Source organism: Eublepharis macularius, chromosome 13, assembly GCF_028583425.1.
Source record: "Eublepharis macularius isolate TG4126 chromosome 13, MPM_Emac_v1.0, whole genome shotgun sequence".
Classification (NCBI taxonomy): Eukaryota; Metazoa; Chordata; class Lepidosauria; order Squamata; family Eublepharidae; genus Eublepharis; species Eublepharis macularius.
In genome coordinates this window covers 63,110,288-63,127,014 of record NC_072802.1, presented here as the reverse complement: position 1 = coordinate 63,127,014, position 16,727 = coordinate 63,110,288, and the positions used below count along the sequence as shown (strand labels likewise).

General features: G+C 44.7%; 1 protein-coding gene across 1 annotated transcript in view; it reads left to right on the top strand.

The window, feature by feature from the left end:
• MMP17 (matrix metallopeptidase 17) overlaps window positions 1-16,727 on the top strand; it is a 55,955-nt gene that overhangs the window by 26,062 nt on the left and 13,166 nt on the right. The window contains exons 4-6 of the mRNA XM_054996758.1: window positions 7,437-7,613; window positions 8,307-8,406; window positions 13,896-13,978. Of these exons, the coding sequence (XP_054852733.1) occupies window positions 7,437-7,613; window positions 8,307-8,406; window positions 13,896-13,978 (360 nt within the window). The remainder of the gene's footprint in view (window positions 1-7,436; window positions 7,614-8,306; window positions 8,407-13,895; window positions 13,979-16,727) is intronic.

Genomic DNA, 16,727 nt, shown 5'->3' with positions numbered 1-16,727 from the left:
AGTCCCGTGCTCTTAACCACTACACCAAACTGGCTCTAATGAAACGGCTATAGTAATTCTGTCCCCTGCAGAACTCAGTAGTAGAAAGAGGCCTTCTGTTTGTGGCATCTGTATAACACTGGAAATGCCCTTGCCTGACTCCTGGACCATCAATCCTAGAATCCTAGAATTGGAAGGGGCCTTAGAGACCATCTAGTCCAACCCCGCCCCCAAAGTAGGAACAGCCTGAAGCATCCCCGAAAAGTATTTGTCTAGCTGCTCCTTGAAGACTGCCAATGAGGGGGAACCCATCACATCCCCAGGCAGCCAATTCCACTGCTGGGTGTACCCAACTGTGTTAACACAACAGAGGGGTCTCCAGAGTACAAAAGCAGCAAGCAAAAATCACAGTATTAGTCTTGTATAATTATATTTAAAGTGACTAATGCAGCATGTGAATAAATACTATGGAAGAATGGCCATGTGGACATATATATAAACCTTCAATCAATATCAAAAATGCCTCTTTTACAAATATAAAAATGTGACTATAGATCAACCAACAATCCAGCTAGTTGGCTACACCCACAGCAAACAAACAAGACCCTCCCTGGAGGAAAATGCAATAAATCGCAGTATTAGTCTTGAATAATTATATTTAAAGTGACTAGTGAATAAATAAATAAGTTATACACAAGCTCATACAATCTTCTTACAATGCTATACAAAAGACAATCATACCCACCTGAATGTAGCAAAAGGCATTCCAATAATTCCAAACCTTCAATCAATATCAAAAATGCCTCTTTACAAATGCCTTTACAAATATATTGTAAAAGAGGCATTTTTATATTGATTGAAGGTTATCACTGTTGGAATTAGGGTATGATTGTCTTTTGTATAGCATTGTAAGAAGATTGTATGAGATTGTGTATAACTTATTTATTTATTCACATATTGCACTAGTCACTTTAAATATAATTATTAAAGACTAATACTGTGATTTATTGCATTTTCCTCCAGGGAGGGTCTTGTTTGTTTGCTGTGGGTGTAGCCAACTAGCTGGATTGTTGGTTGATCTATAGTCACACTTTTATCCCAGCCTTCTTCCAAGAGGTTCTAGGGGGCATGTATGGTTTTCCCTCCTTCAGCTAATCTTGACCACAGCCATATGCAGTAGGTTAGTCTGAGATTAGTCCCAAGTTCCCTTGTGAGCTAGCTGGGGATTTAAACCAAGTCTAGCCAAGCACTTTAGCCAGTATACCACACTGACTCAAACCCTAATTCTATAGAAGGATGCTTCTAATATTTATTTATTAATTAGAATTAGAATGCTTAATTGGAAGAGAAGGCAACATAGTATTGCCCGATCTCATCAGATCTCGGAAGCTAAGCAGGGTTGGTATTTGGATGGACAGGGCCGGTGCCAGAATTTCTGGTGCCTGCGGCCGGGGGCAGCTTCAGGTCTGTTGCCACTCCCACACGCGTGCGCTCACACCCGGACTGCATGATAATGTCACTGCGTGTGACATCATCATGCAGCATGCCACTGCGAGCTGGCCCCATTGGCGCGGCAGGCAGCTGGGACGGTGCGTGGGTGGCCTCCCAGCCCTCCCACTCAGTTGCCCCGTTCTGCCCTGGCCGCCGGCTGTGCCTGGCCCACAGCTGCGTGCAGGTGGCAGTGGCAGCATGGGGCAACTGAGCGGAAGGGCTGGGAGGCTGCCCATTCAGACTGCCCTGTGCTGCCACCGCCAGCATGCACTCCTGGCTGGGCGCAGCAGCTGCAGGCCAGGCATGACAAGTGGCCGTGGCGGTGCGTGGGCGGCTTCCCAGCCCTTCCGCTCAGCTGCCAGCGCTGCCGCTGCCAATTCTGTGGCGCGTGCCCCCGCCCCTGGCACCCCCTCCGGCGCCTCAGCGCTCGAGGCAGCTGCCGGACCCGCCTCCATGGACGCACCAGCCCTGTGGATGGAAGAACCGCCAAGGAAGACTCTGCAGAGGACAGCAATGGCAAACCACCTCTGCTTCTCACTTGCCTTGAAAGCCTCTTGCTGGAGTGGCCGTATATAATTTGACAGCACATATATATTTACATTTCAGTTGTTAATCCAATAAAGCAAACTCTCAACTCAGTTGAGAATCAGATTGGTATCTATAAACTTCATCACCGTTAAGGGAAAAAATATTGTGTGTTTTCTGACAGTTCTTTCCTGGATCACAATACTGGTTGCATGATTGCTGACTATGCTATGTACCCACACATTATTATATCCCCGCCATGGGAATTATAGTCTCAAGTAACACCTGAAGCAGAGAATCGCTTGAGATTTCATCTGGGTCCCAAACAAAGTCATCCAGGATCACGAGAAGGTCTTAGATTTGACTGAGAAACAACAAACAAAATATTTGCAAGAAACATTTGAGGGGAATTGACTGAGTCAAACAGAAAAAGATTTACAGTGCCACCCTATGCAGAGTTACTCCAGTCTAAGCCCATTAAGAAAGCAGACAGGAAGAAAATTTATTCATTTGAAATGTGGTGCTGGAGGAGAGGTTTGTGGATACCATGGACAGCCAAAAAGACAAATAAGTGGGTGCTAGATCAAATCAAGCTGGAATTCTCCTTAGAAGCTAAAATGACAAGACTGAGAGCAGAACTACAAGTGACAAAAGGCACAGGTTGGACACTTGTCAGCTTCCCTCAAGTTTTGATGGGAAATGTAGGCAGCTTGGTGGAATGTTGGACAAGTGACAGTTGAAAAGTCCATTGGACAGCAGTCGGAGAGCCAAGCTGCAAGACCAGGATGCCTACATTTCCCATCAAAACTTGAGGGAAGCTGACAGGTGTCCAACCTGTGCCTTTTGTCACTTGTAGTTCCGCTCTAAAGCTATCGTACTTTGGTCACATCATGAGAAGACAAGATTCTCTGGAAAAGTCAGTAATGCTAGGAAAAGTGGAAGGCAGCAGGAAAAGAGGAAGACCTAAAATGAGATGGCTTGACTCAATAAAAGAAGCCATGTCCTCCCGTTTGCAGGATCTGAGCAAGTCTGTTAATGATAGGACGTTTTGGAGGTCTCTCATTCATAAGCTCACCATAGGTCGGAGACGACTTGACGGCACATAACACACACAAGCCCATTAAAATCGTTGTAGGAGTAACTACATAGGATTGCACTGTTAGTCTGGTGTTCTGGTCCCGTATGGATGAATAAGAGCTTCATCCGCAGCAACAAATTAATGTTAAAAGAACTTATTTATTAACATATTTCCCCCATGTTAAAAACGATTTCAGAATATTTCTTTAAAAGCAATGCGTGAAATTAAAATCAGGAGCTAGAAACAATGTCTAAAATAGTGCAAAAGCAGCAAAAAGTATCTCGACCGAAAACCGGCCAGAGTTACTGCAGTCAAATACCGGCTAGAATAAAATGTCTTGCACCATCTGCAGAAGCTCAAAAGAGAGACGTGGCTTTCCATGTGCCCCCTGGAAGACACCTCCAGTGGGTAAGAGCCCTCAGTGATAGGGGGGGAGTTCTAACCCCCATCATACTCATTATGTGAGCAGGCAACCACCAGGATGGCTTGCTTACCCAGGCTGAGTAACTTCAGATGGAAAGAGGTGGTCCTTCGGGTATTTAAATCCTAGGCTGTGAAGGACTTCAAAGGTTAAAACCAGTACTGAGGAAAGTGAATTTAACGGACTAGAATATTTTCAAGTACCTTTCCTATTTTTATGTGATTGAACTGTATTTTTACTATAAAGAGTGAATACTGGGGTGAAGTACCCAGGCAGATGGCACATGCTGATGCCAGTTACTGTGAAGTGCCTGCTATTTGAAGTTTAGGGAAAGGATACCCACATACAGGGCTTTTTTTCAGTGGGAACACGGTGGAACGGAGTTCCGGCACCTCTTAAAAATGGTCACATGGCCGGTGGCCCCGCCTCCTGATCTCCAGACAGAGGGGAGTTGAGATTGCCCTCTGCACCGTGCACCGTGTGGCGTGGAGGGCAATCTCAACTCCCCTCTGTCTGGAGATCATGGTGCGGGGCCACCAGCCATGTGACCATTTTCACTGAGGGCAAATTAAACTTTTAAAAACTCCCTCCTTGTTCCAGCTGACCCAAAGTGACATCATTGTGTGGTCTGGAGTTCCACCACTGAGTTCCACCCCCTCTTTTCCCAGAAAAAAGCCCTGCCCACATATGTATACTTGGCTAGGTTATAGGTAGCAAGAAGCACCTATGTTATTATGCATTATGCCATGCCCATAGGCAAGTAAGAGAAATCTTTTCCTGAGTTAATCAAGCAACAAGTAGCTGTAGAATGCCAGCCAAACTTTCCCCTAGATCAGCCTTGAGGACATGAAAAATAGTATTTTGCTTGCAAAGCATAGAATGTTGCCAAGAGAATAAAATGTTCCAAAGGGACAAGCGACATCGAGGCAAGATGATCCCTGATAAGATAGTGAGAAGTATGCCTATTTAATGATGTCCAGAATTGTTTGGCCAATGTGTGACCACTGGACCAGTGGGCGGGCAATTGCTGGAACCAATGTAGTACCAATTGTTGTTGTGGATTTTCCGGGCTGTATAGCCGTGGTCTTGGCATTGTAGTTCCTGATGTTTTGCCAGCAGCTGTGGCTGGCATCTTCAGAGGTGTAGCACCGAAAGACAGAGATCTGTCAAGAACTACAATGCCAAGACCACGGCTATACTGCCTGGAAAATCCACAACAACCATTATTCTCCAGCCGTGAAAGCCTTTGACAATATAATGTAGTACCAAGGTTGTAACTTATGCTAATTGACCCAAGAGTATAAATTCTTATGTTGGAGCATCATAGCTCCGAAGATCCGGTCAGTTCACGGAACTTTTTGTTAGACTCTGGATGATGGAGTACAGCAGACAAATCTCTGGTTCATTGTAGCAAGACATAGGTTCTTGGTTAAATGACTTTTATTCAGAAATCGGTTCTTTCCATACTCAGATCCAAAGGTCTACTTAGGAGTAAGGTAAGCAACTAAGCAGTTCTAGTAGAAAGTTGACAAGAATGGCCACATAGGAAAAGAACACCCTTTTTCTACCCGTTTTCCTTCCCCCTCCCAATTCCCAAACAATCCAGTGTTGTTGTTTCTGTGTGAGAACATTCTTCATATTTGTGCTCTCGTGCTACGGGGAGAGACGACATATCATAGTCAGGAAGAAGGTTTCAAACTTGTGAACACTCAGCCACCTGGGAACGAGTGAGAACCCACTAAAATGTTAGCAACAGGAAATGGAGTTATATTTGGCAATAAAAGATGGAGTTACACTTGACAGGAGAAAGCATACACTTAACAGAAATATTGGCATGAATGAATGGGCGCAGTCAGACATGACACTTTTTCCTGGCGGCTATGCTGTTCTTCCTTTGCTTATAAGCAAATCAAAAGGCCTGTGTTTATTTCCCTCAGTAGGACTTCTGCGTATTCTTCTTTACCAGTTGGGCTGAAACATGATAAGGTGCAAAATATGCACAAGAATGCCTTGAACTGATGGTGGAAACAAACTGGCAAACCAGTACACTAATGCACAAAACTGGCCACGCCTTCCAGAAGTTCCAGACAGGCGCCCATAAAAGTTCCATGGTGAACGTTTCATCAAGATGAAGAGGTTAATGTTGGAGAGATTCTGTAGGCGCACATTTAACATTCCATCCTGGAGAATCATGCCTCAAGGAAACGATGCTCAATTCATAATTCTGTCGATCATTACTAGCCAGAACGAAGTCATGTACTGACAAGGAATTATGAATTTTATCAGCATCGTTAGCCCTCTGAATGCCAATTGCACATGTGCGTTGAACATTCCAATCTGCATTAGAACTTCCCGGGGAAATGGGGCTCGATTCATAACATAACCAATCATTATAATTCAGACAAATCCTCATATGGAGCCTGGGAGTTATAAATTTTGACAGCGTCCCTAGTTATAAGTAGCTGTGTCAACAGGGACGCGTAACCCCGAGACGCAAGAGCGCCAGACAAGGGAAAAATACAGCTGCATAACCAGAATTGCCTGGAGCCTCATTTTTTATTGATCCTATTCTCCCTGACCTCTGTAGGTGGCATAAAAATATCTCCCAGGTTGTCATTTTGGTACTGAGGTTTGTGGAAGTTTGCATTATATTCATTTGTTCTCCTGGGGCCAAGGAGCTCCAGGTAATAAAAAAAACAGTCTCTTTACGGATGGTGCAAATGAGCCATCATAAACAAAATAACAAAATTCAGAAAGAGAAGTATATCCTAAGAGAAATAAGAATTATTTGGATGCCTGAGGATGGTGAAAAGCGAAGGGCGATCAAAGACTATTCCTGCTTTCTACTTGAGTGGAGAAGGAAGAAAGGTTGTTTCTTCTTCCTCTGTGCTTTGCCGAACTCCCGAGTGGCCCGTTTGGCCTCCAGGTAGCATTCAAGCAACTTCCTTCTAACTTTTTCTAATAAACAGAAACTAGGCTTGGAGTTGTTGTGAATCGTAACTTGGAATAGGAGAAGGAAATGGAGTCTTGAGTGGCAAAGGACGTTGGGCGACAAAGAACAGCGAGCAGGCGCCACCTTTGCGTGTATAAGTACATCAAGGTTTGTAAAGTGCATCAAGCGGTTTTGTAAAGGTCCAACTAGCTTAGAATTGTCTGCTTCGATTGACTGTTGTTCTTCAGGGCCTTGGGCAAAGAAAGGTCTCCCCAGTATCTGCTGCTGGCAGTGGCGTAGATTGAACCTGGAACTTTTTGTGCACATCATCTGCTTTAGTATTGAAGTTCCTTCTGGTTAAAGTGCAGATGGTTTCTGAAGGCAGGTAGCCACCACGTTGACATGCTCGGAGCAGAGCCACAATCTTGTCCGTAGTATGTTAAGGGTTTTGAAACTAGAAAGGTGGTGTAGGATTTTATTCAAAGTTAACCAATGTTTAGAAAGTGCTGGTAGCAGCTCGAAGTTATGGATTTATTTACATGGTATGGTGTTTAACTAGCTAACTGAATGAGTTGTGATCTGAGAGGTTATCCTAGACCAGTGGCAACCATAGACTTACCTGATGGCTTTAGAAAAGTCTCTCTGTCTCCCCTCACCCCACCCCACCAAAATATAGGGAAAAAATTTGACCTACTTTACAGAGCCAGTATAAAAAGTGTTGGGAGGGGCATTTCCATCAACCTGCAGCCAACTTATGGTGACCCCCACATGGGGTTTTCAAGGCAAGAGATGAGCAGAGGTGGCTTGCCATTGCCCACCTCTGCATAGCGACCTTGAACTTCCTTGGTGGCCTCCATTCCAGGTACTAACCCAGCCCAACCATACCTAGCTTTCAAGATCTACTGACATCAAGTTAGCCTGGACTATCCAGATCAAAGCATAAGAGTTCTACCACCGTGAAATAATTTGAACATGGACAGCCTATAAAGATCGTTACACGTTCTTTTCAGATACCAATGGAATGGACCTGTTTGCCGTGGCAGTCCATGAATTCGGCCATGCTATTGGCTTAAGCCACATCTCCACCATAGAGTCTATCATGAGGCCGTACTACCAGGGTCCCGTAGGAGATCCCTTGAAGTATGACTTGCCTTATGAAGACAAAGTCCGGATCTGGCAGCTGTATGGTGAGTTGATGGGCCTGGGTTCATGCTCACGTTGGGTTGTGGTGGGTAGAGAACTGGTTGTAGAACTCATCTAGTGCTCTAAAGCAGCAAGTTCTAGCAAGTAACTAGGTCTCATCTAGTTCTCTAATGTGGCAAGGTCAAGCAAGCAACTAGATCTCCTCTACTTCTCTAATGCAGCAAATTCTAGCAAGCAGCTAGATCTCATCTAGTTCTCTTTTGCGGCAAGTTCTAGCAAGCTACTCAATTGCCTCTAGTTCTCTAATGTAGCAAGTTCTGACAAGCTACTAGATCTTGTCCAGTTCTCTAATGCAGCAAGTTCTGGCAAGTGCCTGGGGCAGACAGACTCATCTTGGCAGGCAGTATTTATCCAGTCAGTCTGTCTCAGGGTAGGAAGAAACATCCTCTTGGCTTCCAACATTGATGAGTTAACAAATTGCTGTCTGGTAGCCTCCGGACAGCGATACCTCCATTCTTTGGTCCTTCCCGGCTTTTGCTTTGGGGGGGGGGTGCACCTGTGCATATTGAAGTCTTAGGGGCTGGACGCTACTCAGCCATACGGTTCTGAAGTGGATTTGATGAACATGGCTTCCGGAGTTCTCTTTCCCTCGACGAAAGAGAATGGGTTGGGTCTACCACCAACAGGGTGAAGAAGCTGTGCGTTGTGTTTCATTTTATCCTTGTCTCTGTGCTCAGGTGTCAGAGAATCTGTGTCTCCGACGGCCAAGCCCGAAGCCACAAAAGAAGATGATCACCCCTTCCTGCCCGACTTGCCAGAGAATCGTTCCTCCACCCCGTAAGTGAAGTTGAGATATAACTAATCGATACCCATTATCTGGAAGAGCCCCGTGGCACAGAGTGGTAAGCTGCAGTATCTGCGGCCCAAGCTCTGCTCACGACCTGAGTTCGATCCTGGCGGAAGCCGGGTTCAGATAGCCAGCTCAAGGTTGGCTCAGCCTTCCATCCTTCCGAGGTCGGTAAAATGAGCCCCCAGTTTCCTGGGGGTAAAGTGTAGATGACTGGGGAAGGCAATGGCAAACCACCCCGTAACAAAGTCTGCCAAGAAAACGTCGTGATGCAACGTCCCTCCATGGGTCAGTAATGACTCGGTGCTTGCACAGGGGACTGACTACCTTTACCTTTACCCATTATGTGATAGAAAGTGGGGCAGAAATAAATAGAAAACACCACTTTGGCACTCCTGGATCAAAGATCTCTCAAGGCTGTTCGCTGGTAGTCCTAAACTGTTTTTCAGCTTCCTTTTTATTAATTTTATTATTGTTAGAGCTCCTGCAAGGTAGAAAGACAGCTAATAATTGTTTTAAATAAATAAAGTAAGTAAGTAAGTACAGGATTTACATTTCAATGTGAGTGCTGCAGAATCCACAGTTTAAACACTGAATGCATGTTCATGTTCTATTTCTTTTGATGAAAGAGGAGTATGCCTGTCTGTTTAATGCTTAAATGTTGGCAGCCTAAGCTAAAAAAACAGATGTCTACTGTGACTTGAATAGGCAGAACTTTTTAATTTGACAATGCGCTGCCTTTGTAATTGAAGCAAAGAGCACGTGTGCTGCAACATCTTTGCAAAAAAAATAACGTCAATTTCAAAACAGTAGGCAGTGCAAATGGAATTGACTAGACTGGAATTTGGCCCACTGTCCATTTTTCAGCGCCTGGGAAATGGATTTGATTGTGAAATTCTACCTGTGAGTTTTTTCACATCCCTCGGCTGTTAATCCCCACTGGAACAACAGAGGGCACTGTTGCCAGTTTGGTGCAGTCTTTAAGAGCGGTGGAACTCTAATCTGGAGAACCGGGTTTGATTCCCCACTCCTCCTCTTGATGCCAGCTGGGTGACCTTGGGTCAGTCACAGCTCTCTCAGAGCTCTCTCAGCCCCACCCACCTCACAGGGTGTTTTGTTGTGGGGATAATAATGACGAACTTTGTAAACCGCTCTCTGAGTGGGCATTAAGTTGTCCTGAAGGGCGGTATATAAATCGAATGTTATTATTATATTATTTACTAAGGCTGAAAGAAAGCCACTAGCTTGGGTGAGCAAGGATTTGAGTTGGGTAGTGCACAGCTGAAGTCCCACAATCTAAACCTTCCTAACCCAGGAATTAGACAAATTCATGAGGGAATCAGTCTATTGAGGGCATTCGCTGTGCTAAATAAATGGAAACTCCATGTTTAGAAGCAGAGAACCTCTGATCATCGGTTTGGAGAAGAGGCCTTCATGCTGTCTTTGGGGTCTTCCTGAAGGAATTTGGTTGGCCAGGGTGGGTAACAGCCATAACCTGGATAGCCCAAGCTAGCCTGATCTTGTCAGATCACGGAAGCTAAGCATGATCAGCCCTGGTTAGTACTTGGATGGGAGACCACCAAGGAAGTCCAGGGTCGCGCTGCAGAGGCAGGCAATGACAAACCACCTCTGTTTCTTGCCTTGAAAACCTATAGACCTGCCATAAGTTGGCTGCAACTTGATGGCACATGACAGGCAAAATGGACTTTTGGTCTGATCCAGCAGGGCTGTTCTGAAGCGGCCATTGTCTGTATTCATCAGGGCCTGTTAATTCTCTGGGCAGCGGTCCGGAAGGGAGCTGGAAGTGTATTTTACTGCCAGATCGTCTTCTGTTGGTGCCTGGCTACTCCTTCCAGAGGAAAGGTCCCTGCTTGCAATTACAAACAAGCAAAATTGCCCTCTAGCAGGTTTTGCAACAATCAGCCCTGAAGTCCCCTTGCCCTGAAGTCCCCTTGCACGGCGGCCGTTCACTCTCTGCAACAGGGGACGTTCCATCCCTGTCACCCTCAGGCAAAGTCGGCCGCCATGAATTTTTCATCGCGTCTGTTCCATCCTCTCCTGCAGTTGCACGGTCTCTCACTCTCCAGTTTTCTACATCGTCTGTTGAGGATGGCAATTTTCTCGAGCCTTTTCAAGGGCAAACGTTTACATCGATCTCTGAAGGCCCAAATCCACATGTGGTTGGAGTTCCATATGACTGGAAAGACTGATGTTTATTCTGAACCTAAAGAGCAGCTGTACTGGGGGGGGGGACAAGGGTTGCGGTAACAGTGCTGAGGAACAGTGTGAACGCTTCACTCCTGCGTCATTGTCCAGTTGAAAATTACTCTTCCAAGATAAAGTCTTGGTCCTTGTCTTTTCTCCCTACGGGGCCATTTTTAATAATGATGATGATGATGATGATGATGATGATGATGATGATGATGATGATGATGATGATGATGATGATGATTTACACCAATACCTGGCTGATACTTAGGTCTCCAGTGGAAACTTGTATCAGCTCAGCAAGACCAATCAATGATAACATGTGATCTTTATTTATTATTGATTGTGTTGTGTGAAATGTGAATAATAATAATAATAATAATAATATATTTATATACTGCCCTTCAGGACAATTTAACGCCCACTCAGAGCGATTTAAAAGTGTGTTATTATTAACCCTCTCTTCTCATGTCTTTTCCATGATTTAAATTGCCCCTCTGAAACTGCAGTTAGCTAAATGAGAAGGGGAAAGGCCAGGTGCGGCTGTTCTGCTGGTCTTCTGCCACCCACAGACATACTTACATCTGTGGGTGGGCTTTTCAAATGGTGACAAGGGAGGAGAGGAGTAAACTTTCCTTCCCCCTCCCAGCAGCTCTGCAGCTGTGCAGATTTGCTTTTTAGCTTTGATTAAAAAAAAAACAGCAAAGATTTGCATCATGGAATTCTCGTGTGCATTTTGGGCCCAACAACCTTTCTTGTGTACCACTGCTGGTTGCTTATCAGAAGTCCGTTGTTGCTTGGTCGGTGGTTTTGGCTTTTTGTTTCTAGAATGCTCTATTTTATTTTTTATTTTATTTTTTTTTATGAAAAAAAAGATTTTATTAAATGAAAACCAAAAATATGCACAAATGTCTCTTAGAAATGGCTATTCTTTTGAGTTTGTATGTAAATCCAGGATATATTTTTTTCTTTAAAGTGATTTTCTTGCAACTGAAGCAGTTAGATGACATTTTAGATTGGTTTATATAATAATAACATTTGATTTATATTCCGCCCTTCAGGACAATCCTCACTCAGAGCAGTTTACAAAGTGTTATTATTATCCTCAGGACAATCACCCTGTGAGGTGGGTGGGGCTGAGAGAGCTCTGAGAGAGCTGTGACTGACCCAAGGTTACCCAGCTGGCTTCAAGCGGAGGAGTGGGGAATCAAACCCGGTTCTCCAGATTAGAGTCCTGCCGCTCTTAACCGCTACGCCAAACTGGCTTCAAGTCACACTGCAAATTTGTCTGGATGAAATGTGGGACTTTTTTAAAAAGTTAGGCGTGCAATTCTGTCTCTTGCCGGCTGTGCCTGTTTTAATGTGAGTGCATTATAGGAATGTGATAATAACGCCCCCTAATGCAGTGGTTCTCAAATTAGCATTCCACAAGATTTACTCATTAGATGCTGCCAGCACTCTATGTCCATTGGGATGGGAGGCCTCATTTTATACTCACCCCACTGTGTCTTTGCCAAAATAATGATGATGGTCACAGCAGGAAGGCGGGCTTAAGGATGCACTGAGATTCCCTAACGAAAATGACAGTAAGGTGTAAGGAAATCCCACCCTAATCTGGATAGCCCATGCAAGCCCAATCTCATCAGATCTCAGAAGCTAAACAGGGTCGGCCTGGGTTAGTAATTGGATGGGAGACCTTCAACGAAGAGCAGAGTTGCAGAGGCAGGCAATGGCAAACCACCTCTATTAGTCCCTTGCCATGAAAACCCCACTAGGAGTTGCCATAAATCAGCTATGACTTGATGGCACTCTCCACCACCAAGGGAATCCCAGAGCCATCACCACCTGGAGGCTGGCAACCCTACCAGACCTGCATAGCCATCAGCCAAGTCCAAGGCAAAACCCTGCGATTCTGGCAGCACTGCTGGAGCTTTCTTTGCTCCTAGTGTGTTTGACTAATTACAGCCTTCATCTCTAGGGTTGTCAACCTCCAGGTGATAGCTGGAGATCTCCCGGAATTACAGCTGATCTCCAGCCCACAGATATCAGTTCCCCTGGAGAAAATGGCTGCTTTGGAGTGTGAATTCTATGGCATTATACCCAGCGGAGGCCCCTCCCTTCCCCAAACCCCACCCTCTCTAGGCTCCACCCCCATCACCACTGAAGATTAGGCAAAATGGAAGTTGTGGTGCCTGGAGACAGTCTTAAACACGCTATCTTATAGCTGCATCAAGGGTCATTAAGTGAAATTCTCTTAATTCCTCTGCTGAATTTCTCCCTGAAATCCAGCAATCTGTTTCGATTGTTCTTTTTAGAAATTTGAATCAGTTTCAAATCAGTTCCTCTTTCATGAAGAGGAAAATTTGATTTAGACCCCTAAATAATAACATATCTATTTATTTATATACTACAAGCATAGTTGAAAAATTAATAACAAGGTGAGCCGTTAAAGATACAATTAAACACATGCCAGGACTTGTCAGAACATGTCCTTTCTGCATCCGATTGCTTTTGATCCTTTGTATCATATTACAGTGGCACAACAACAGACACAAATCAAGAGGTGAGGAAATCTACGCTATCGCATGGTTAAAAAAATTTAAAGATAAGTTAGTGAGAATGAGGAAAAGAGAATAAGAGGAACCAGTCGCTATATCTAAAAAAGAAAATTTTGGAAAAAGAAATTCCACCCCACCCCTCCCTTCACAACCCTAATAGCATGTTTAGAATGCTATTAGATATCCTTTTGAACATCCTATTTAATTTAATGCTCTAGGTATCAAAAGATAGTGTATTTATTTGTTACTTTTTAATCCCAAGATTGAATTTAAAATGTCTGCCAGGGCAGCTTTCAGTTATTAAATATACTGATGCAAACATTAGTTGAACAGTAGTAGCAATGTCAGTAAAATCTAATTTAGAATATGCTCAGCGGGGGATGAGGGGCTTTGTTATGTCCCAGCCCAGTCCACCAGATAGCCCCCAGAGTGATTTTCCCATAGAAAACAATGGCTGAATTTATCGGAAATAGCTGAACTGAATTAGAGAATCAATTTGGAATTCAGGGAATTCTGAATTTTTTCTCAGATTCAATTTAAAAAAATCAGATTTACTGAATTTTGTTTGGTGTACACCCCTAGCTATATCTACCTCTGGTCTCACTTGCAGCATTTGTACCTGGGGTGTTTGGAATATTTGTCCCCACTGGGTTGAATCCATGTCATTTGTTGTAATGAGTGATGCAAATGTGGTTGTTGTTTTTTTCAACTAGGCTCCGAAGAGACGTGCCCAACAGATGCAGCACACATTTCGACGCTGTTGCTCAAATCAGAGGAGAGGCTTTCTTTTTCAAAGGTAAACATGCGCCTCCTTTTCCCTCTGTCCCTGTTTAGATTCTTTGAGAGCTGCCAATCTGCTCATTCATTTTCCCAATCAACATGTCAAATACACAACTGAGAATCTCTGCACAGGAGTTGAGTTTCAGGAAGAAAGCAGCAAGCATGGGACAGATTTGCTCTGACTTAGACAGCCCAAGCTAGCCCAATCTCGCCAGACCTCGAAAGCTAAGCAGGGTCAGCCTTGGTTAGTACTCGAATGGAAGACTACCAAGGAAGACCAGGGTTACTATGCAGAGGCAAGCAATGGTAAACCTCCTCTGAACGTCTCTTGCCTTGAAAACCCTACAGGTAAAGGTAAAAGGTAAAGGTAGTCCCCTGTACAAGCACTGAGATTTTACTGACACATGGGGGACGTCACATCACGACATTTTCTTGGCAGACTTTTTGTTACGGGGTGATTTGCCATTTCCTTCCCCAGTCATCTACACTTTACCCCCAGGAAACTGGGTACTCCTTTTACCAACCTTGGAAGGATGGAAGGCTGAGTCAGCCTCGAGCCGGCTACCTGCACCAGGCTTCCGCCAAGATCGAACTCAGGTCTTGAGTAGAGCTTGGGCTGCAGTACTGCAGCTTACCACTCTGCGCCACGGGGCTCTCTGAAAACCTTACAAGGACACTATAATTTGGCTGTGATTTGATGGCACTTTCTACCTCTACCATTGGACAGATTTATCACTTGCTCCCCACCTGCCATTTCTCCCCTGCAAATTGCTGCCTCCCCCTCTGCTGGAGTTTCAACAGCCAGGATTCCCAGATGTATGTTTACTTTTGAATACGAAGTTCGTCCCTTGCATCTCTACAAGCTCCACTGCAATCTCTTGTGTGTAGCACATAATTTCCGCTCTTTCTCAACTCAGAGCCATTTTCCCAAGGAAGGGCACAGTGTGCTGCCAATTCTGGGAGATATTCCAGACCCCTTGACTGGATTTTTGACTCTTGTTTAGGAAAAAAACCTCTAGCTCTTATGATTACTCTGACATGAGAAAAAAAATAATGTGCATGGAATATTCTTCCTGGCCTTCTGCGAATGGGAGATCTTACACTGTGGAATTCTGATCATTGTAGAGTTGGGGGAACGTGAAGCAAAGGACTACCATAACAACAACAACAACAACAACAACATTCAATTTATATACCGCCCTTCAGGACAACTTAATGCCCACTCAGAACAGTTTACGAAGTGTGTTGTTGTTATCCTCACAACAATCACCCTGTGAGGTGGGTGGGGCTGAGAGAGCTCTGAGAGAGCCGTGACTGACCCAAGATCACCCAGCTGGCTTCAGGCAGAGGAGTGGGGAATCAAACCCGGTTCTCCAGATTAGAGTCCCATCGCTCTTAACCACTACACCAAACTAGGTCTCTAACGCTGCAACACTTTCCCTATAAGAAAAGGCTACGCAATTTGGGACTTCTTTAGTTTAGAGAAAAAACAACTAAGGGGGGACATTATAGAGCTTTATAAAATTAGGTATGTTCTGGAGAAGGTGGGTAGAGTGACACACCCAATAATAGCCTAGGTAAATTGAGGGGCAGTAGATTCAGAGGATAACCCATTTTAGTTTATTATAGCAGAATAAAACTAAGTCCAGAGGAAACTTAAGAGACTAATATTTATTTCAATATGAGCTTCCACGAGATCTTGTAGGACTTCCAGTTTGATCTCCCCATGTCTGGAGAAGTGAGCTGTGGCTCACGAAAGCTCACACCCTACCACCAATGTTGTTAGTCTTATAGGTGCTACTGGACTCTTGCTGTTTTCTGCTGCTTGAGACAGACTAACACGGCTTCCCATCTTGAAATAAATCTTCTTATTCATTAGGGTACCACTGATTTTTGGTTTTATTTTGCAGTAAACTCAGGACAGAGAAGAAGGAAGTACTTAGCATCGTTACATGTGGGATACGGTGATAGTTTAGATCAGGCTTTTTTTCTGGGAAAAGAGGTGGTGGAACTCAAGACTGCACAATGATGTCACTTTGGGTCCGCTGGATGAAGGGGGGAGTTTTTTAAAGTTTAAATCGCCTTCGGCAAAAATGATCACATGGCCGGTGGCCCCGCCCCCTGATCTCCAGACAGGCAATCTAAACTCCCCTTTGTCTGGAGATCAGGGGGTGGGGCCACCAGCCATGTGACCATTTTTAAGAGGTGCTGGAACTCCGTTCCACCGTGTTCCCACTGAAAAAAAGCCCTGGTTTAGATGACTTCAGAAGGAGATTAACAAAATCCTAGAGGATAGATGCAGCAGTGGCTAGTATTCTGAGGCAGCACCCCTCTGCCTGCCAGTTGCTTCAGTACACCAGGAAGATACTTTGATCTTCACCCCCTGCTTGTAGAACTTCTGAGGGCATCTCATTGTCCATTGGGAGAAACAGGAAGTTGCACTGGATGGACCATCGGTCTGATCCAGCACAGCTGCTCTTGGATTATGAACAGGTGACCCAGGGATGCGGCTGCAAATGGCTTTGCCCACAACCCATCCTTCATAACTTGCAACAACATTCCGTGTTGTGATAGCATCACATCATGCTTCTTCCCAACAGCAGCCAATAACATGCATGAGGAGAGCAACGCCATGACATCACAACGCTGGGTACGTGACGCTGCACATAAGAAAGGGAGACTCTGACGCAGGGATGCCATTTTCAGCGGTATCCCTGTAGTGTTCCTTCGAAGCAAACTGTCCCACCTTTCTTAGTTCCAGTGAA